The sequence below is a fragment of the Ambystoma mexicanum genome, chromosome 1p (assembly GCF_040938575.1).
Source record: "Ambystoma mexicanum isolate Mex_15411 chromosome 1p, UKY_AmexF1_1, whole genome shotgun sequence".
Classification (NCBI taxonomy): domain Eukaryota; kingdom Metazoa; phylum Chordata; class Amphibia; order Caudata; family Ambystomatidae; genus Ambystoma; species Ambystoma mexicanum.
The window spans coordinates 264,179,721-264,198,096 of record NC_090921.1 but is presented as its reverse complement, the minus strand read 5'-3'; the positions used below and the strand labels follow the sequence as shown (position 1 = coordinate 264,198,096).

At 43.9% G+C, this 18,376-nt stretch overlaps 1 protein-coding gene across 3 annotated transcripts in view; it reads left to right on the top strand.

The window, feature by feature from the left end:
* Positions 1-18,376, top strand: part of BACC1 (BPTF associated chromatin complex component 1) — a 234,464-nt gene that overhangs the window by 100,745 nt on the left and 115,343 nt on the right. For 2 of the 3 annotated variants that reach the window (XM_069646575.1, XM_069646574.1), the window contains exon 3: positions 1,543-1,644. The exons of the other annotated variant lie outside the window; for it this stretch is intronic. In XM_069646575.1, the coding sequence (XP_069502676.1) occupies positions 1,543-1,644 (102 nt within the window). The remainder of the gene's footprint in view (positions 1-1,542; positions 1,645-18,376) is intronic. 3 annotated transcript variants of the gene reach the window in all.

The window sequence follows — 18,376 nt, the reverse complement described above, 5'->3', positions numbered from 1 at the left end:
AATGCCATATCATATCCATACTGACAAAGTGGTAGCTCTGTTTTGGCGTTTGGGCATAGAACTGGCAGGTTAGCTCAGACCTCTAGTCATCCAGGTCCATAATATGTACCATAAATTGTTTACCATCAAGCTTGGTTATAGTAACATATTTTTTGTATAGCAAGGTGAAGCTCCAAAACTTCAGTAGCAAGTTCTGAATAAAATAAAAGTTGCTGTTATTATAATGCGTATAGCAGGAAAAGTGAGAAAAGCCATTTAGCAAGTAAAGGTCCTGCAGGAATGTATGTTATAATAATAATAATAATAATTTTGCATTCATATAGCCCCACAAACCCTCTGGTATCTGAGCGCTGCTTATTATTACCCACGGTGTGTGGGGCTCATTTATCGACCTCGGAAGGATGAAAGGCTGAGTTTGGCCCTGCTGGGATTCGAACCTACATTAGCAGGCTCTGCACGGATGTCAAAGCGAGCGCTCTACTCGCTGTGCCACTTGACCGGCTATAAAAATTATATTTATGGAAATCACTGTGATTAGTGCCACTGAGCATTGAATAGCTAGTTGGGCCACCTAAGGCTGGGTTCACAAGCCATGGCTGGGTAGTGAACTGGGTAGTGGCTGGGCCAGGGGTCTTTGTGGACACTGAAAGTTGATTGGTTGAAGAAAGGAGCCTGACATGAAGTTATTGGCCTCTCTGTGTGTTCCTTAAGGCTAAAGAAGGTTCCTTCACCTTGTATCTGTGATTTTAATTTGTTCCTCAGAGCATTAAGTGGCAGTTGGTTGCATTCAGGGTCTTGTCGTCTTAGCTGTGCCTCTGGGTGCACGTAGTAGTGTTTGAAGTGGGAAGGTTGATGTTTAGGGCTTGGCTCTCTGGGTGCACCCCTCCCTTCACTCCCCTTCTCCTCCCAAGAGCACTCAATACTGTCAGTGGGATGTTCTAACATTTGTGTCGTGACTCCTAGGCCCTGTCTCTGGGAGTGCTAGATCTCGATTGCGTGGAGCATTCTGTTATATTGCGCCTTTGATCCCTCCGGATGCCAAATGGTCGAAACATGTGGAGTCAGAAGTCACTGACTTTCCTGGGTGTAGCTGCTCTTGGTGAACTGAACAAAACTGCCTCTGTGCGGTCAGGATCACTGGTCTCTCTCGATGTACACCCCGGGCACTGACCATCTTTGGTCAAAGCAGGATGTGTTGTTATACTCTCGGCTGTTGTGTGTTTCCTGGACCCGGGGATTGTCACTTGGTTAAAACAGTCTGACAGAGTTTGAATCTCTGTGGTTGCATACTCTGGAAAAACAAAGAGGGTTGGTTAATTAAAGTAGGTTGGGTGTTTGGATCTCTGTGGGGTCTGCTCCATGGGAAAAAAAAGGTGGGCAGATTGGTTAAAGCAGACTTTGTGGAATTTTGGATTCTGGTCACTGTGGAGATATTCTTTGGGGCACTGTCCTGATGAATGAATACATAGTACAGGCCCTGCTAAAGAGGCTCCAGCCGTTCTCATATTCTCTCTTTCTCTCTCCCTCTTTGTTTCTCTGCAGAGCCAAGTGGACAGATACAGAGATTGAGATGTTACGAACGGCAGTGAGACGCTTTGGGGATGACCTCAATAAAATCAGCACCGTTATCAAAGACAGAACAGTGTAAGGAGTAGGAGGAAAGGATTGGCCAATCTTGGGACTTTTCCACGTTGGGTGGGGCTGGGGGTGAAGGGGTGGGCATGAAAATGAAAAACTACTAAGGAGCAAAAAATGATATCACTGTGATATGTAGAAAGGCAACGCTAAATTAAATGACTGACAGTGAACAAATAAGGTTGTAACTGTAGAGTAGAGACCTTGTACACTTGTTGAGCTTTATTTACCCACAATTCAATCATTTCAAAATCAGAAACCTGTTTTTGTTTATTTTCCAATAATTGGACAATGAGATGCATCAAATGAATTCTATATGAGAGGAAAAAATGAAAAACCTGCAATTCCTTCTTAGTAATCCTAAAACCAGTTTACAGGTGGAATTATTCCCAGTGACGGGGTATGGCATCTGAGTTGAGTGTTCATCCCCTGTGAATTTATGATCTGATTGTTTTTTAAAGAACATAAAGACAGATATAATATCACCTGCGCTTTCATATGGTTATCTGTTACAGAGTGTCTCTTTGTCACCTTGCGATGAAGAATTGTCACCAGCTCCACTCACCCTACAATTTGCAGCCAGCATTGCTTTCCCACACTTAGGCAAATAGGGTATCTCTTGGCTTCCTTGGTTTTCCTACCAATCCCTGTGGCTGAACAATCTAGGCTAGTTCTCGGGAGATGCGAGTAGGATAGACAAGAATACAGTTGTGACAGATTTAATTTAAGTACAGGTTTACCTCTCTTAAAAGGCAAGTAAGAATGCAAGTGTGCTTTACAGGAAAGTCAATCCGCATTAGAATGTCTCAAGTGTTTTAGGGTAACATTCTTAAGTCTTTTCCCTTTCATAGGTAGAGCTCACTGCAAGGTCAACTGTAACCTTAGAATAAATAAGCAGTTTATTATAGAGTTCCCCTGGGTACTGAAGGACTCAACTGTGTGTTGGTCTCTCTTTGGGAAAAGTGGGAGATAGATGTGTATAGGCCCAAAATTAAGTATATCTAAGTGATGGGTAAGTAACCAAAATAAAATTAAAATATAGGGCTACAGTTACAAACAGTATCTTGCTTCAGTACATCCAGGCTTTCTTTCCGAAGGTGAGCATAGTTATAGGAATCTTGCAGTCTGGCGTTTTTGATAGTTTCTGACTGGGGCTAGTCAATTTGTAGCTCCCTTAAAGGTGAGATGGCAACAGCAGCATATCGCTGTGTTCAACTTCTTCAGTAGTAGTTCTGGGGAGCTATTGGATATTCTTCAATCAAGCAGGTCTGCACTGCAGCCACTGATGCTGGGTTGCAGAACTACTCCTGCTGAAGATGGGTGTATGGTACATTTGTACGGTTTGATGGAGTCCCAGATATGGTGATGTAAGATGCATAGGGAGCCCAGCCATGGCAGGTAAGAGACACATAATGCCAACGTTTGCAAGATGTTAGATGTAGTTTCATGGGTTTTTTAGCAGTTTCCGAAATTAGATGCTGTCATTTGTCAATTCTTGGTCCCCAGTGCTTTTGCCTTTCAATCACCAGTTGGTATGGTGTGGTAAGTCAGAAGGAGGCAGGCTAGCATTTGTCATTTTACGCTTCTTTATTTAAATAACAAGCAAAAAGGCCTTACTAGGCCTTATCTATGGGGTTCCCTAACTACCTAAACTAAATAAGATGCTTGCTATCTGTAGTGAAGTCTAAAAGTAAATAGTCTGTTCTACATCAAACTCTAAGCTATTCTGTCCCTGCCACTATACAAAAACAGCAGAGCCAGGAGAATGACTCTGTTCTCCTGTAAAGGCTTCTTCAGCTCCTGCACAACAAAGTCTAAGAGAATGACTCCCTTCTCCTAGATGTTCTTCCTTGTTTTTAATATTTAAGTCACTGGTGTAGTTCCTATATGCTTTTTTCCCGGTCTCTCTTTCCCCTACTTGCTTTCTGGTTAGGCCTCTCCTCTTTGGCCTCGTGAGCGTTAGGAATCCTGGTCAAAAGTCTCTCTTTAGTGTCTCTGAAAGTCCTTCTCTTCCTTGTTCCACTAGGGAGAACAACTCCCTCTTCGTATCGTTCTTATCATTGATGTAATTTTGTTTCTTGACTGTTTGGTGTATTAGACAATGTACGGGTGTGGATGTAGGAGCCCAGCACACATGAGGCATGTTTCTGCCTATAGACTTTTATTAGTAGTAAAATAAAAGAGAAAAACATGTCTGACACTAGTTCTAAGGGGGAATTCCCTGCCTCAAATGATACTAAGGAGTGTGTAAGCATGTCACTCTAAAAGTAAGAGTCCACCATCCTGTGTCCAAAACCTATTTCTGACCCTTACACTATACATGCAACTAAAGAAAAGGGTAGGTCTTCTTGATTCAGAAGAATGGTTTCTTCCTTTGGGATGTTTGCAGAAAGTTCACTTTTGGGTGATTAAAAATGAAATGTTCTTTTTAAGGGATACATCTCAAACGTCGCAAAAAAGGGTTACTTGGATTTAAGGTTCAAGAAAGCATATAGAACAAAGTCTCGTATTTTCAAAATGTCCAGAGAAAGACCCCCTCCTCTTGATTTCAAAAACACCAGGGGGTATATCTCCCTTCCCCTGGTCTTTTCCTGATCCTTAACAGTTTGAACCTTATTTCACTATCCTGCCTGGTATTCTTATATTCTTGTCCCAGGCTCCTGTAGTATGGGTTACTCTCTCTTTGGGCCCCAGACCCCTTTGGCTTCTTGCCCTTGGGTCCCAAACCCCTTTGGCTTCTTGCCCTTGGGTTCCAGACCCCTTTTGGTTTCTTGCTCTCTTGATATGGGCAGCCCATGTCCTCCGCACTCCCAGGGACTGCCACAAAGATGGCCTTTGAGGACACGCCTTACTGGATGCAGGTTCTCGACCACTCTCCCTCTGACGTATAGTCTCTCTGGTTTCCCAACCCTTCTCTGGTTGCTCACTGGTCTGTCGGCTGCTTCTGGGTCTCGCACCCCTATTCAGAGACCTCCTCCTGTGTTGCAGTTCTGCAGCAGCTCTGCAACAGCTTCCTGCTTTCCGGCATCGTGTCCCAGGCAGACCACGCTCTCCTGATCAACTAGTGCTTTGGTGTCCTGCTTCCAGACACAGCCTTAACACAGTGAAGTTCTCCGGAGCGTCTCTGCTGATGGGTATGCATCCTGTCTGTGTTTGCTTCGTCTGGCTCCTGACGATTGGCCCCGGAGCTCCCGGTTCATCTAGGGAGGATCTGTCACTGAGTTTGAACTTCCCTCTTCTATTTCACTTGTGTCTTGATCAATAGGAAATCCACAAAGACTAGACTGCTCAGTATGATTCACAGATGTGCTCTCTATCCTCCTCGTCTCAGTACCGATCTTGAGGACTCCTAGTGAGTCAGTTGCATTCTTCCTCATCTCAATACTGATCTTGAGGACTCCTTGTGAGTCAGTTGGACTCGTCCCAGTACTCCGTACCTTCCTGGTTTTAAGGAAACGGATAGGACCACTAGGGATGGTGTAGAAGGGGGTTAGAGAGAAAGGCTGTGTAGGTGGGCTATGGGGATACCATGTTCTCTCCGGATTGTCACTAATCCCATAGGGGGCTTCCCTCCCCCGATCGACCCACTGGGTACCACACCCAGGGTAACTATTGGGTAGCGGCCTCACCTCCCTGGTCTCATGGAAAGGGGCTGCCCATAGGGTACAAGTAACGACATCTGGGGATTCGTCACAACAATGAGTGTCATGTTCTCCTTCAGACTCGCTGTCTTCTATGTTGCCTTTCCTATTCTCAAGCCACTTACTTAGACGAGTAGGCCGAGTCCTAGGGTACTCGTTACTCTTCTTCACTTCTGTTCGACTACTGGGACGTGTAGGCTGAGTCTCAGAGTATTCTTTACTCTTCTGAACTTCTGACCAAGTACTGCGATGAGTAGGATGGTCGCACTCTTTAATGCCGTGATCCCTCCCGGATCTTCTGCCATCCCTGTTACCTTCTTTCACAGGGTTTGGCATAGCCAGGCCTCTTCTGAGGAGCGGAACTTCCCACGCCTTGTTTTCTCATTCCTTTATCATCTGCTTCTGTCTGCGGTGTCCCAGGCCTAAACGGTCTCTGCCCAGTTGCCAGTCTACCCCTCCAGGGTCATACCACTGCACTCGCCGGCTTCTTCTTCTTGGGGTTTCCTTCCCCTCTGCTCGACAACCTCGGTCTCCTTCGAGGTCTGTGGTGAGCAGCACCTTCTTCCTTCCTCCCGACTCAGGTTTGGTCATTCCCACAACCCAGCCACGGCTTGGCTGGGTTGAAGGTCCCAGACTCCTTTCCTGTCTTACTCTAAGGGGAGTCCTTTCTCTGTTTTCATCACAGGTTGCTGGGTTGTAGTCAGTGCTTCAGGTAAGATTTTAAAGTTACACCCTATTTTTGAAAGGTGGGAGTAAAATAATGCTTAAATACGTTTTTGACTGTAAAACAAAATGTTATTGTGATATTACTTTGTACCTAGTTGTTCATGCAGATTAAGAGTTACATTTTTACCTCTTTGGCTCTGCCAGTAATAATAATAGTTTCTTTCTGGGGTATGACCGAGCATTTGCCTATTTTTTTTGTGAGTAAACGTAGCTTGTACACCCCTTATCTGTAGGGCTGGTAGTAGTCCCTCCTCTCTGTCTGAAGGATGTTCTGCATCCTCAGTTCACTCCTCTTTGTTAAAGTGCTGGGAATAATCATTATTACTCTTCCACCACTCTTCTTCATAGTATTCGTGAAGGGTTGTCTTTCAAGAGGAAACCTGAATTCTGAGTAACACACAGTGGGTTTACTCGGTGGTGTTAGAGAAGGGGGTTTTAGGGAGTTTTAGGGAGTTCCTCCATGGAACGGGAGTCCTTCTCTCTCAGGGGGGAGTCCCCCCTGTGAGGTCCCGCTTACTGCCTCCCCTAGGGAGATTAGTGCATAGTGGGCTCACCTCTCTAGCCTCACAAGGAAAGGCTCCCCTGGGAGAAGAGCCCGAATCCCACGATTCATCACAATGGGTACAGCTAGTGAAACTTCCTGAGTTCGACACAGTATCCCTGAGTCTCAGTGAATCAGTGGGCGAAAAGCACCATGCCTGGCCTTTGTTCAGTAGATGGAAGTCTGTTAAATCCAGTATCAGAGCTGTCGTAATGGGTCTTGGCAGGGTCAGACAGGGCTTCCTCATGATCAGTCTTCGGCTGGTGTTTTCCTCCATGTCTTGGTAGTCATCTCCATCTTCTGTAAGACGAGGAAGCATGCCAGTATCCTTCATGGGTAGTTTTAAGTGGAAGAGGAAACCTAGGCGCCAAACAGGGTAGCATCTACTCAAACATTCTGGTTGCCACCCAGTCAGTTAGGGGCCACTACATTTTTCAGGTGTGGATCTAGATTTTAATTCTACACCCCACTCACAAACTTGTCATACCTGATCCAGGCAACACTTTTGCTCTCCGGGGCACGCAGTAGCCATTACCATGTATGTCTGCATCTTTATCCCTCGCTTATAAGAACAATGTTGTGTTGATGGTTTTGTATTGGATTTTACTTGGGTTTTTAGCTAGTAATAACTCCTGAAGTTCAGTGGGCAGTACCACTTTTATAATCACAAAAAATAGCTTTCATCAACTAGATGATACTACGCTTCCTGCCTTGCAGGGTAACTCGCCAGAGCTAAAAGGGAACTTGTTTCACAGAAGAACATCACAATTGGTCATACAGAGGTTAGAACACCCTGTTGCTTGATACTTTAATATAGTTAAATATAAAAGGGCAGATAAAACATGAACTACTGTTTTGGACCCTGGTGTGCTGTTTTTGCGGCCCCTGTTTCACTCAATATTCATTTGAAGAGTCCTACTGGACCCTACAAATCACCCGCCCACCCACCCTCACTGCACTTGAAACAACCCCAGAAAGTGGCAATAGAAGAGGTGAACAGATACTAGGCAGTGCCCTGTCAGAAGCGGCCTCATTTCAGTTGTTTCCTGGTGCAGTGCGAAGTGCGGCTTGAGTCGGCTTGACTCTGTGAATCGGCGTGTACGTCTCAAGGTCTCGAGGTCCATTCCTCTAACCCCTAACTTCTGCCCTGCTCGACTCTGAGCACTGAGCCGCTGCGGTAACTCGCTGGTGAACAGCAGATGAGGCAGGCGAGGCGGTCAACTCGACCTTGAGAGGGGCTGAAGAACTACCAGCAGAGGACCGCAGTCTGTGAATAAGGACACTTTTCTGTGTTGCCCTGTGTGCCGCCCATACCCCTGAAGCTTCTTTCCCTCCTGCAGCCCGGAGCTCAGAATCGCCGGAAAGTCTGTCGCGTTCTGGCGTTCTAGCTGCGCACAACTACTCGATTGTGCATGATGATAAAATATCTCCCTTCTTTTCTTAATTCCTTATCTCCTTTGAGAGTAGAGTGCTTGTGCGCAGTATCAAAGGCCAATAAGCTAATAAGCTTCATTACGCTGAGTCTACACTGAATCTACACTAACCACTGTAATGCTCCTATAATTATTAGAAATTTTTGTCCCAGAAGGCGTTGCATCGAGTGGCACTTTAATTGTTCATTTTCAGGAAAGCAGTAGTAGAGAGATGGACCCTGAAAGCCTGACGGGTACAAGAACAAGGGGTCAGGTGAGATTGTATGGGACGCTCCCGACCCCTAAAGATCCCTTGACCCATTCACTACTACTATGGAACATTGGACCTCTGGACATGAAAGAAAAGAGGCAAGTCAAGTAATGTTCCTAGAGAGCATCACTAAGGGAGAAGTTCAAGTGAGAAATACAGATCATCAATTGCCTTCGAAGGATTCGTACATAAGACAGGATTTGGCACAATGGGCAAAGAAACTGCAACCCCCAAGTAATGCCTGTCTCAGATCAATACCATCAACATCAAGCAAGTCGAATGAATATAGCGAAGTGGGGAGAGACTCTCCTGAAGGTCTGTCTTTCAAGAACGATTTGGCTCACATACAGAACACCTTGATGGCTACTCTGGCAAAACTCCATGTCACCATTCTGTAAGTTATATGAAACCTTAAACAGCTCATTACTGGGTCAAATAAGCCTGCTCACTTCCATGCACAAAACTCTACACAATGGATCAGTGGAAGAGAGGGATGACCTCTTCTAGCATGTTTCTTTTTATAAATGCCGACAAGCCAGTTCTTTCAATATCAACATAAGTACACTTTAATTTAAAACAGAAACATTTTAAAAAACTTCAATTTTACAAATCATTTCTCCAAAAATTATTACAAAGAAAAACTTAAATCCTATACCCTGTAAACATTACCAAACCTGCTACAAAAAAGCATGACTCACATCTCTACGTTCCTACCGTTCATTCACTTTTATTCTACATCACACTCATGCAACATATTAACTTTCTTTCGGACCATTTTCATTTGGTCACCCTTGTCTACTATTGCATTCCTATCTAGTTCTTTAAATCTGCTAAAAGGTAACTTAATCTGTGTAGCTCAAGTCTCACAGATGTATAATCATTTTTGAGAAATGATTTGTAAAATTGAAGTTCTTTAAATATGTGTGTTTTAAATTAAAGTGGACTTATGTCGATATTGAAAGAATTGGCTTGTCGGTATTTACGAAAAGACAAACAAACTAGAAGAGGTCATCCCTCTCTTCCACTGGTCCATTCTGTAGAGTTTTGTGATAAGTTTAGCCTGAAGGACCAGGTGTTGAATCAGGCATTCCCTGTTTAATGTCACTTACATGCAGACAAAAATGATGTTGTTGGAGGCTTTTACGCAAACGGTAGAGAAAATACTTGCCAATGAAGCTGAAACCTCCAGGCAATGGCAGGCACGATTGTGTGACTTTGCCAGGCGGGAGACGACGGATAAAGCAGTGCTGATGGAGGCCATCATTGAGGATGGCAAATGGATTCAATCCTAGTGGAAAGCCTTGCAGCTCTCAGACCAAGACAAAAAGACAGCGCCTGCTTTAGTAGCTCGTCAGGAAGTGGTCCTGGCAGTGCTCCAGATAAGATTTTGAGGTGGGAGTATTTTACGCATGATTTTTCAAATTAGAGCGTAAATGCAATTTCAAGAGAGTAAAAAAGTTTTCTCCTCTTCAAGAGAGTAAATCGTATCCAACATACACCCAATGCATACGTAAAATCAGACCCGTAGCCCAAAAGAGTTGTAGATCAAAGTTGTCTGGCTTGGCTTTAACCATTTTATTACACTTGTGGAAAATATTCTGCCATAAAATAACTTGCAAATACCTGGTACTTACACAGCTTCATTTTCAAAATTCTAGAGCCTAGAAACTCTGTTAAGAACTACTATAGATTGAGACCGATGTATTGCCTGCAGAGGGAGTGTGAGTAAACAATTGTTGGCATATGATTTACTTGCAGGAACTTGCACACAATCTTAGCAAAAGTCACAAACTGCTAATCTACCTTTCCCGCTGTCTGCTGCAGGAAATTAATGTGGATTGTAGGCACTAGTAAGCAATATCATTTCAAATAACCAAAAAGTGCATGCAAGCTGAATTGCATTATGGTAGGCATATTTATAGTTTTACTGGTTTATAGTTTGTGTACAAAGCCAAAAACCATGATTCTAGCAATTACAGTTAGGAAGAAATGCAGGCAAGTGCATAAGTTGAAGACTGGTCCCAAAGCCCTACTTCAACACTCAAGTGTGTGATCCTGGACAAATACTTTTGCCACTGTGCCTTTTTAGCAAAAATAGAAATTGCTACTACAAGTGATTTATTTCCAACTAGTTACTACTAAAAAAGCCTGACTGGCCTCTGTTCCACTGTTCGATCTGTAGCATTAATAGTAGTGACCATTTATATAATGCACATGACAAAGTTTGTCTCTTGGCTTACTCCTTGCTGTTTGTTAAATATAACTTCACATGAACTCCTCGAGTATTAAAGACTAGTCTGTACCTTCCCCCATCTTCTACTTCCATCTGAGGCGAGCAGTCTTGATTGCCCGATAGGTTTCCTCTTAGATAGCCAAGAATCTGCATCTCGGACATAACACGCATCACAGCAAATTCAGCCCATGACCGCTAACCACATCAGTGGTGGAAGTGGAAAAAAGGAACTAGTGGTCCTCTGGTTCCATCCAAAAAGGAGGGAGTAGGATGGCCGGACAGATGGGCTGGGAGGCAGGGTGGAGTATGGGGACAGGGGACCAGGATCACAAACCTTGGCTGAACATTGAAGCAGTGATTTTAATCCACTCTGCAAATTTGACCACATACCTTCCAAATGTTACTCAGTACAAATAGTTTGGATTTCAAGGCCTACAGTAATGATGTCTTAAAAAGTTTACTTCCAAAAACACAAATTGCATAATAACACCACATGGCAACATGTAAATCCTTACATCAACATGTTAAGCCTAAATGGTAAACTAGAAGTCCCAAAAATCTAGTTGACCCCACTGTACTTTCAGTGATTTAATTAAAGAAGTTGTGTACTACACTCAGATATAGAGATTACTGCCATCTAGTGGAGGAAAGTATGCTTTTTAATGAAAATAAATACAGTGTAAACGGTACGCAGAAGAAAATTAAAGGAATGGCTCGCCCAAAAGATGTTATTGGCCAAAAAGGTGGGCAATAATAAAAAAAAAATATACTGCCACTTTTTATTGAAGTCCCTATGTAAAATTTTGAGCAATTGAAGCTCAAAATTTACAAAAACAAGCACATGGGGGCATCCATTTTGTGAAAGGGATGCCCGCCTGTGCTCACTTTTGCTTTTGCGGCACTAATGAAGGGAAAGCCAGCCAGCTGTAGTAAACAAAAGCTACCACTGGGTGGCTTTGTCTTCATTGGTGCCGGGACTCGCAGGACAGAGACCGGAGACTACAGGCAGAAAAGCTGCAGCTGCATCTCGGTACGTGCTATTTTTTAAATTAAAAAAAGCACTAGCTGTGTTTTTATTTCTACGTTTTCCGGGCTGGAGGAGCCCGGAAAACTTAGAAATAAAACTGCAGCTTTAAAAACGTTGTATTTATGTTTGCGGTAGCTTTTGAAGCTACCGCAAACATAAATACAACGTGATTGTGTTTGAAAACGCTGCGGTTTTTCTTTCTAAGTTTCTCGGGCTCCTCCAAGCTGGAGGAGCCTGAGAAACTTAGAAAAAAAACAGCAGTGTTATTGAAACACAACCGTGTTGTGTTTCTGCCTGCCGTGGCTATCACTTTGGGTGCACCAGGGGAGCACCGGAGACCCAAAGTGAAAGCCAACGCAGGCAGAAACACAGCATGGTTGCTTTCAGAAATGCTGCAGTGTTTCTGCCTGCCTTGGCTTTCCCATTTGGGGCACTCTGGCTCTCCCTGGGGAGCCTGAGAGCTCCAAATGGGAAAGCCAAGGCAGGCAGAAAACACAACGCAGTAGTGTTTCCATGCCGCAGTGTTTCTGCTTACAGCAGCTTTCCCATTTGGGGATCTCTGGCTCCCCGTGGGGAGCCCGAGAGCCCCAAATAGGAAAGCGGCTGCAGGCAGAAACACAGCGCGGTTGTTTTCAGTGCGGAGCCCGAGCGCCCCAAATCGGAAAGCCACGGCAGGCAGAAACATAACGCAGTCGTGTTTCCATGCCGCAGTGTTTCTGCTTACAGCAGCTTTCCCATTTGGGGCTCTCGGGCTCCGCGTGGGGAGCCCGAGAGCCCCAAATGGGCAAGCAGGTGCAGGCATAAACACAACGCGGTTGTGTTTCGAAAACCCTGCAGTTTTTCTTTCCAAGTTTCTCAGGCTCCTCTGGCTCGGAGGAGCCTGAGAAACTTAGAAAGAAAAACCAATGAAGGAAAAGCCACCGAGTGGTAGATTTTGTTTACTACAGCTGGCTGGCTTTTCCTTCATTAGTGCCGCAAAAGCGAGCACAGGCGGGCATCCATTTCACAAAATGGATGTCCCCATGTGCTTGCTTTTGGAATGGCTTTAATTACATGCGTATAAAGCTAAGATACGCACCTTATCTGTAGGGCTGGGTCCTGGACAAGAAAACTGACCCTACACCAGTAAAAAACCGACAAGTTCCCCTATAACAGTAACCGAAATTAAGAAGCCTAAAGCAAAGCCCTTTGAAATCTTTATGCAGTCTAATGAGAACCAATCAAAAGAGCTATCCCGAAGACGCAAGAACCTGGATCTCCAAGAAAAAAAGAGCAAAAATATGAAGCAAGCACCTAAACAGAAATCCAATGAATCCAGAATTTTTCTGCGTAATATCCAAATCCCTGTACGAGATGACACGAACCACACTTCCAAGAAACCTTGTATAGCGCTGGTGATTGCGAAGGAAACAATAACCCTAGAAGACAAACAAGCACCTATACTAGATCATAGCCAGCCCAATAATTCCACAGAAAATGACATGTCAGTTAACGCTGACTTAAGTACCCTTATTGAGATTATAGAAAATGATGAGGATGAAGGCTGGAACAACTTGAGTGCCACAGATTGGAGTGAAATAGAGAAACATGAAGCCCATTTAATGTAGAAAATAATCTAAGACCTCATATTGCAGAGGAAAATGGGAGAAAATTGGCTATTCGCGCTAATGTACCAGGCTTCAAAACCTGTTAGGCAGAATTGCAGGCAGTACCCTCTGGGACCACTACACACAATAAGGACTACAGGTGTTAGCCAAACCAACCTTTGGTATAAGTCTGTACCACACAGTTTTTGGTAGCGAGCTGAGCAGCCAGGCTTATCTCAAGAGTGAATGTGAGCAGTACAAGTAGTTACACAGATGACTTTTAATCACAGTGGTTCAAGTAAACACTTATACTCAAGGTTGCTTGGTAAAAACATGTATTAATTTATTACACAATCATTTAGAAAACATTAGAGGCAACTTAATATTATAAATCAATACACTTCAATACAAGATTCTAAGGTGTTGAGACAGTTTTAGCTCCCCTGAAATAGCAGCCAAATTGCATTTCAGTTACTAAGAAAGGAGCAAAAGGCACAAGGTAAGTAGAATAGATCATATATACTTTTTAGACAGTGCAAATAGTTTCAGTTCACCAGAAGAGTTAAATTCAAGTCAATAGGTCGGGGCAAAGTCAATGGGCTAGTGTTCGGGATAGGAAGATCAGTTCTGGTATCAAACGGTAAAGTCTTTGCGAAAGTTCTTAGAAGTAGTTTAGGCGAAAAAGAATCATATGTCGGGTCACAAGCGGATTAGGCCTGCAAGTTGGGAAAGGTTCATGACCTTTCACCGCAAGACTGGCGTTCTCTCAATCGGGTTGGCACAGTACCTTAGTATGAAGAACAAAATGCAGCTGAAGACTTTGGTTCCTGACCGGTCCTGCAGATCTCACTGTTCCTGAGCCTCCGTCCTGGGGACAAGAGGGAGGACATCAAGGGACTCCTGCACTGCACGGGATCGTCGAAAAGGCAAACAAGATGGAGTCACTTCAGTTTCAGTAGCTGTAGATTAAAGCGCACAAGCTCCCTCTCCCTGGTTGATCCTAACCAGCCTTGAGAATGGTATCCAGGTGGTTTCCGAGTTGATTGGTCCCACCAACTCAAAGGAAGAAGTCTTCCTTCAAGGGGCTTCTCTGTCGAGATGAACTTGGCAATTCGGACCTGCAGCAGGGCTTCACCGGGCAAACCAACTGTCCAGGAGTTGCAGCACCTGTCCTCTTCCAGCTCTTCTTAGGTTCTTTCGTTCCAGTGGTAGACTCTGCTTTTCAGTCCTGGAGACTCGCCTTTTAAACAGTTTTCTCCCATTCATTCCAGCCTAGCTGTCACTCACCCAGCAGGGTGGCTGTCCTTGCCGAACAGTCAGCCAGCCAATCACGCCAGAGTGCATTTGGGTCTCATAGCAAACTAAGCACAGGGAGTTTTGGGCACCTCCCTCACTTCCTGCCCACCCCAGACACTCAGACGCCAGAGGTGGTCTTCAGTCCTGAAGTCTGCCAAAGGCACACGAACAAAGGGGCCAAACCAGGTTTGGTGCGCAGAGACAAACACTAGAAGGACCTTTCCAAAAAGAAATGCCGGAAAAATAATTCCGGGACCTGTTTAAACAAAGGGGCTTAAGGCGCCATCTTGAAAAACATGGTTCCCTTGATTTTTAGCTACTGGTGTTTGTGGTTGGGAAAAATCATGGTAGTTAGTTGTAAACCACTGCCACCAGCCTTTTCAATAGGAAAGGGTAGCATTTGACTTCTACATGAGTATTTAGACACAGTAACCCCTCCAGCACTCCATTTTAAGATGCTGTGTCTAGGAATTTGGAAAGACTAGTAAAGTCAATTTCACTTTACATTCTCTGGGAAACAGTAGTTTATCCCAGAGAAGGTATTTAAACCTGTGGGAAGTCTAAAAAGACATCTCTGTGTCACTGCACTGAGGGTGCTGTGTGACACACATGAAAAGATGATGCCGAAAGAAATAAACACAGACAACAAACAATTAAAGGTACAGAGTCCCAAAGTTCAGCAAAAGAGCTGGGGTTCTCTGGTAGAGGGGAATTAGCACATTTTGAGAATTCTCCCTAACAGAACCTTAGTTGAAAAATGTTAATTATTGGAAAAGACAAGTCAAACCAGGCCTAATAAATGACCTAATCCTTCATTTATGAAACCAATAAAGGAGCAACAGAAAAAGCAGATCTTGGAGGTGAATGATGAGGACAGAATTCCAGCCCCTCAGAAAGCTAGGGGACACCCACAAGTTCACCTAGAAAAAATTCTTCCGGACCGAGATGGTCTACTATTAAATAGAGCTAATGTGATGCAGCTCCTTCATTGCATCCCTGCACTAAGATACAGAACAACATACAATATTTGTGTAGTGGAAATTACTTCAGAAAAATACTTGGATTGTGTTTTACATCTCGAATCACAGCTCGTCAAGGACGCACTTCTAGAACACTCAGTAAGTTTCAACCCTTGGGGTACAATCTGAATAACTACAATATCGAAAAGACTAGAAAATCAACTAGAGCTGTGGCTAAAAGACCCCAATCTAATCTGTCGGCAGCGAAAAAGCAAGTACCAGCAGTCCTTCCACCACTCCCAATGCCATATCCCAGTCTAGCTACGGAGAATCTAGCAACGATGAAATTTCCAATAGCCAACTCTCCACCCCAGAAGACCCATCGCAACCAAAAGCATTCAGGAAAGTCTATGGTAAATACATCAGGGTGGCCTTGGTTACATGGAGCCCTGGCCAAACCTTTCTTGTGTTAGACTGGAAAGGAGGAGCCCGGAGGCATGATACGAATAGGCTCCTGGAACTCCCGTGGATTTAAGACTTTGTTCACACAGGAAGCAAACATACTCGGAGGGTATGATATCTTATGTCTACAAGAGACTTGGCTGAGGTTTAAATTAGTATGCGACGGCTATGAATCTTTCCTGAATCAGGCTAAAAAGGGTCAACTAGGACGCCTGTACTCTGGCCTACTAAAGCTCATTAAAGTAGACAGAGGATTTGAAGTCTGTCATCAATACCATCCAAATTCATATGTGCAAATATTGGAATTGCGAAGACATCACAAGTTGGGGACAGCAAATCTACTATTAATTAACATATATCATTGTGTCAATAAGTTGCAATTCGGAATTGTATGCCGTCAATAACGAAAAAGATGGATTAGGTACTGACAGAGTGGATTAACCCAGAGATTGTGTTTTGTGGAGATTTAAAGCTGAGGTTGTTGTTTAAAAAGGGATTTCTGCCATTAAGAACACAATTAGCTGGGGATGCTAGTAACTGGGTGCATGAAATTGGGCTTTGTGAGCTGTGTATGCTGAATGGGCAGACAGAGGAAGATCGACCAGGAGCTGATACTTGGGGAAATGGCAGTCAGAAGGCTGTTTTGGATTACTGTTTCGTATCCAATAATGTTGGGGGAAAAGGTAAAAAAAAAGTGATGTACTACCACTCCCGTTCAGTGATCACAATCTACTACTGACTACATTGCAGACCCCAACCTTGTAGCCGGAATGTAAAATAATGACCCTGGTGGACATAAATTGGGGGGCCTAAATAGATTAAGGATACCACAAAAAGAAATTAGCAACCCGTCGACAAGACATTGTAAAGTCTTGGATACAAACAGCAATGTGGTGGAGTATGAATGGATGCTTATGGACTTTTGGCATACAGATCAAAGCATAAAAAGTAAAACCACCCCTACCCATGCATATGATGTAGAGCTGGTAAAAAGGTGAAATATGTGTAGATCTGAGGTTAGAAGGCTAAGGCGAATTAAAGGCCCATTGATGCACGCCCACATAAAGAAACACAGACAAGCATTCAAAAATTGGGTTAAGGCATTAAAAGCATTGAGAGTGCAGAAAGATGCCAAAAAGATGCTTAAAGCAGCCTGCTGGAAAAAATCCCAAAATATGTGGGAATTGATAAATAATGATGGGAATTTTAGGAAATCCCACCTGTTGGGGTATGTTACAGAGGAGCGTTGGGTGAGTCATTAAACAGAGCTCTTCGCTAAAGGAGGAAAGAAGGGACCCAGCAAACAATTGGCAAGGTTGAACATTTGATTTCGACATAAATGATGCAAAGCTAATGCTATCTAAACTTAGCTCATCTAGAGCCGCTGGCCCTGATAGCCTCTCTAACCTCACCCTGAAAGGAAAAGTCGAGGATTGGGCAGATCTGGTGGTGGCCTTGTTCAGGCAAATACTGGTGAACACGCGAGTCCCAGAGTCCTGGAAGGAGGCGCTGATTGTACCGGTGTTCAAGAAGGAAGACATGGGCGATCCTAAGACCTATTGCCCCATCGCCCTCCTTGACTCACTGGGGAAACTCTTTGCATCCGTTGTCCTCTGTGACTTGAATGCCTGGGCTCAGGAGAGTGGTATATTTGATCTAAGACTGGCTTTGTTAGTCATTGGAACATCATTAAACTTGTTCATTTTGAACACATTGAAGCTTAAGGCGAAGGAGAAAAAGATCTCGATTTATATGGCCTTCATAGACCTCCACCAGGCCTTTGATGGCGTGGACAGAAATCTTTTGTGGGCTAAATTGAAAAGATGGGGCTGCCCGTTAGACGTGCTGGAGGCTATGCAAGCCCTATACACGGGGACATCTATACAAATACGGTTGGCCTTGAATGGAACTTTATCCATAAGGAGCTTTACCTTCTGTGGGCTCAAACAGGGTTGTACCCTGGCTGCTCTGCTATTCAGTCTTTATATTGCAGATTTAGGACAATCACTGATAGGCATTCAATCTTTTCCACCGAAAATGAATAACATCAAGCTCCCATGGTTACTCTTTGCCAACGACATAGTCTTTCTTGGTTTAACCATCATAGGCCTCCAGGGACGACTAACTGCCTTTAATGAATATCTGGGAGCAAATCTCCTCAAAATGAATGTTAAAAAGTCACAGGTATTGATAATGTCGTTGGCTAGAAAAAAAGGAAGGGCACCGTTTGTGTGGAAGGTGGAGAACCGCCCTCTGGAAATTGTAGACACAATGGTGTACTTAGGAGTGGTAATTAATAAAAACATTGATGAAAGTGGCCAATTTGTTTACCTCAAAGATCACTCAAAAGAATAATAAGTCGAGGAATAGCAATCCATCGACGATGTGGAGGCTTGTCATTCATTCCCATTGTCGCCTTTTATAGGCAAAAAGTGGTCCAAATATTGACCTATGGAGCCGAAGCTGTACTGAGCCTTACATGGAAAGTCTGGTCAGTATTGGAGGGATTATTCTGGCGCAGTGTACTGAAATTACCAAAGTTGTTACCTGTAGAGCTCATTCGCCATGAACTACGACTCCAATCTAT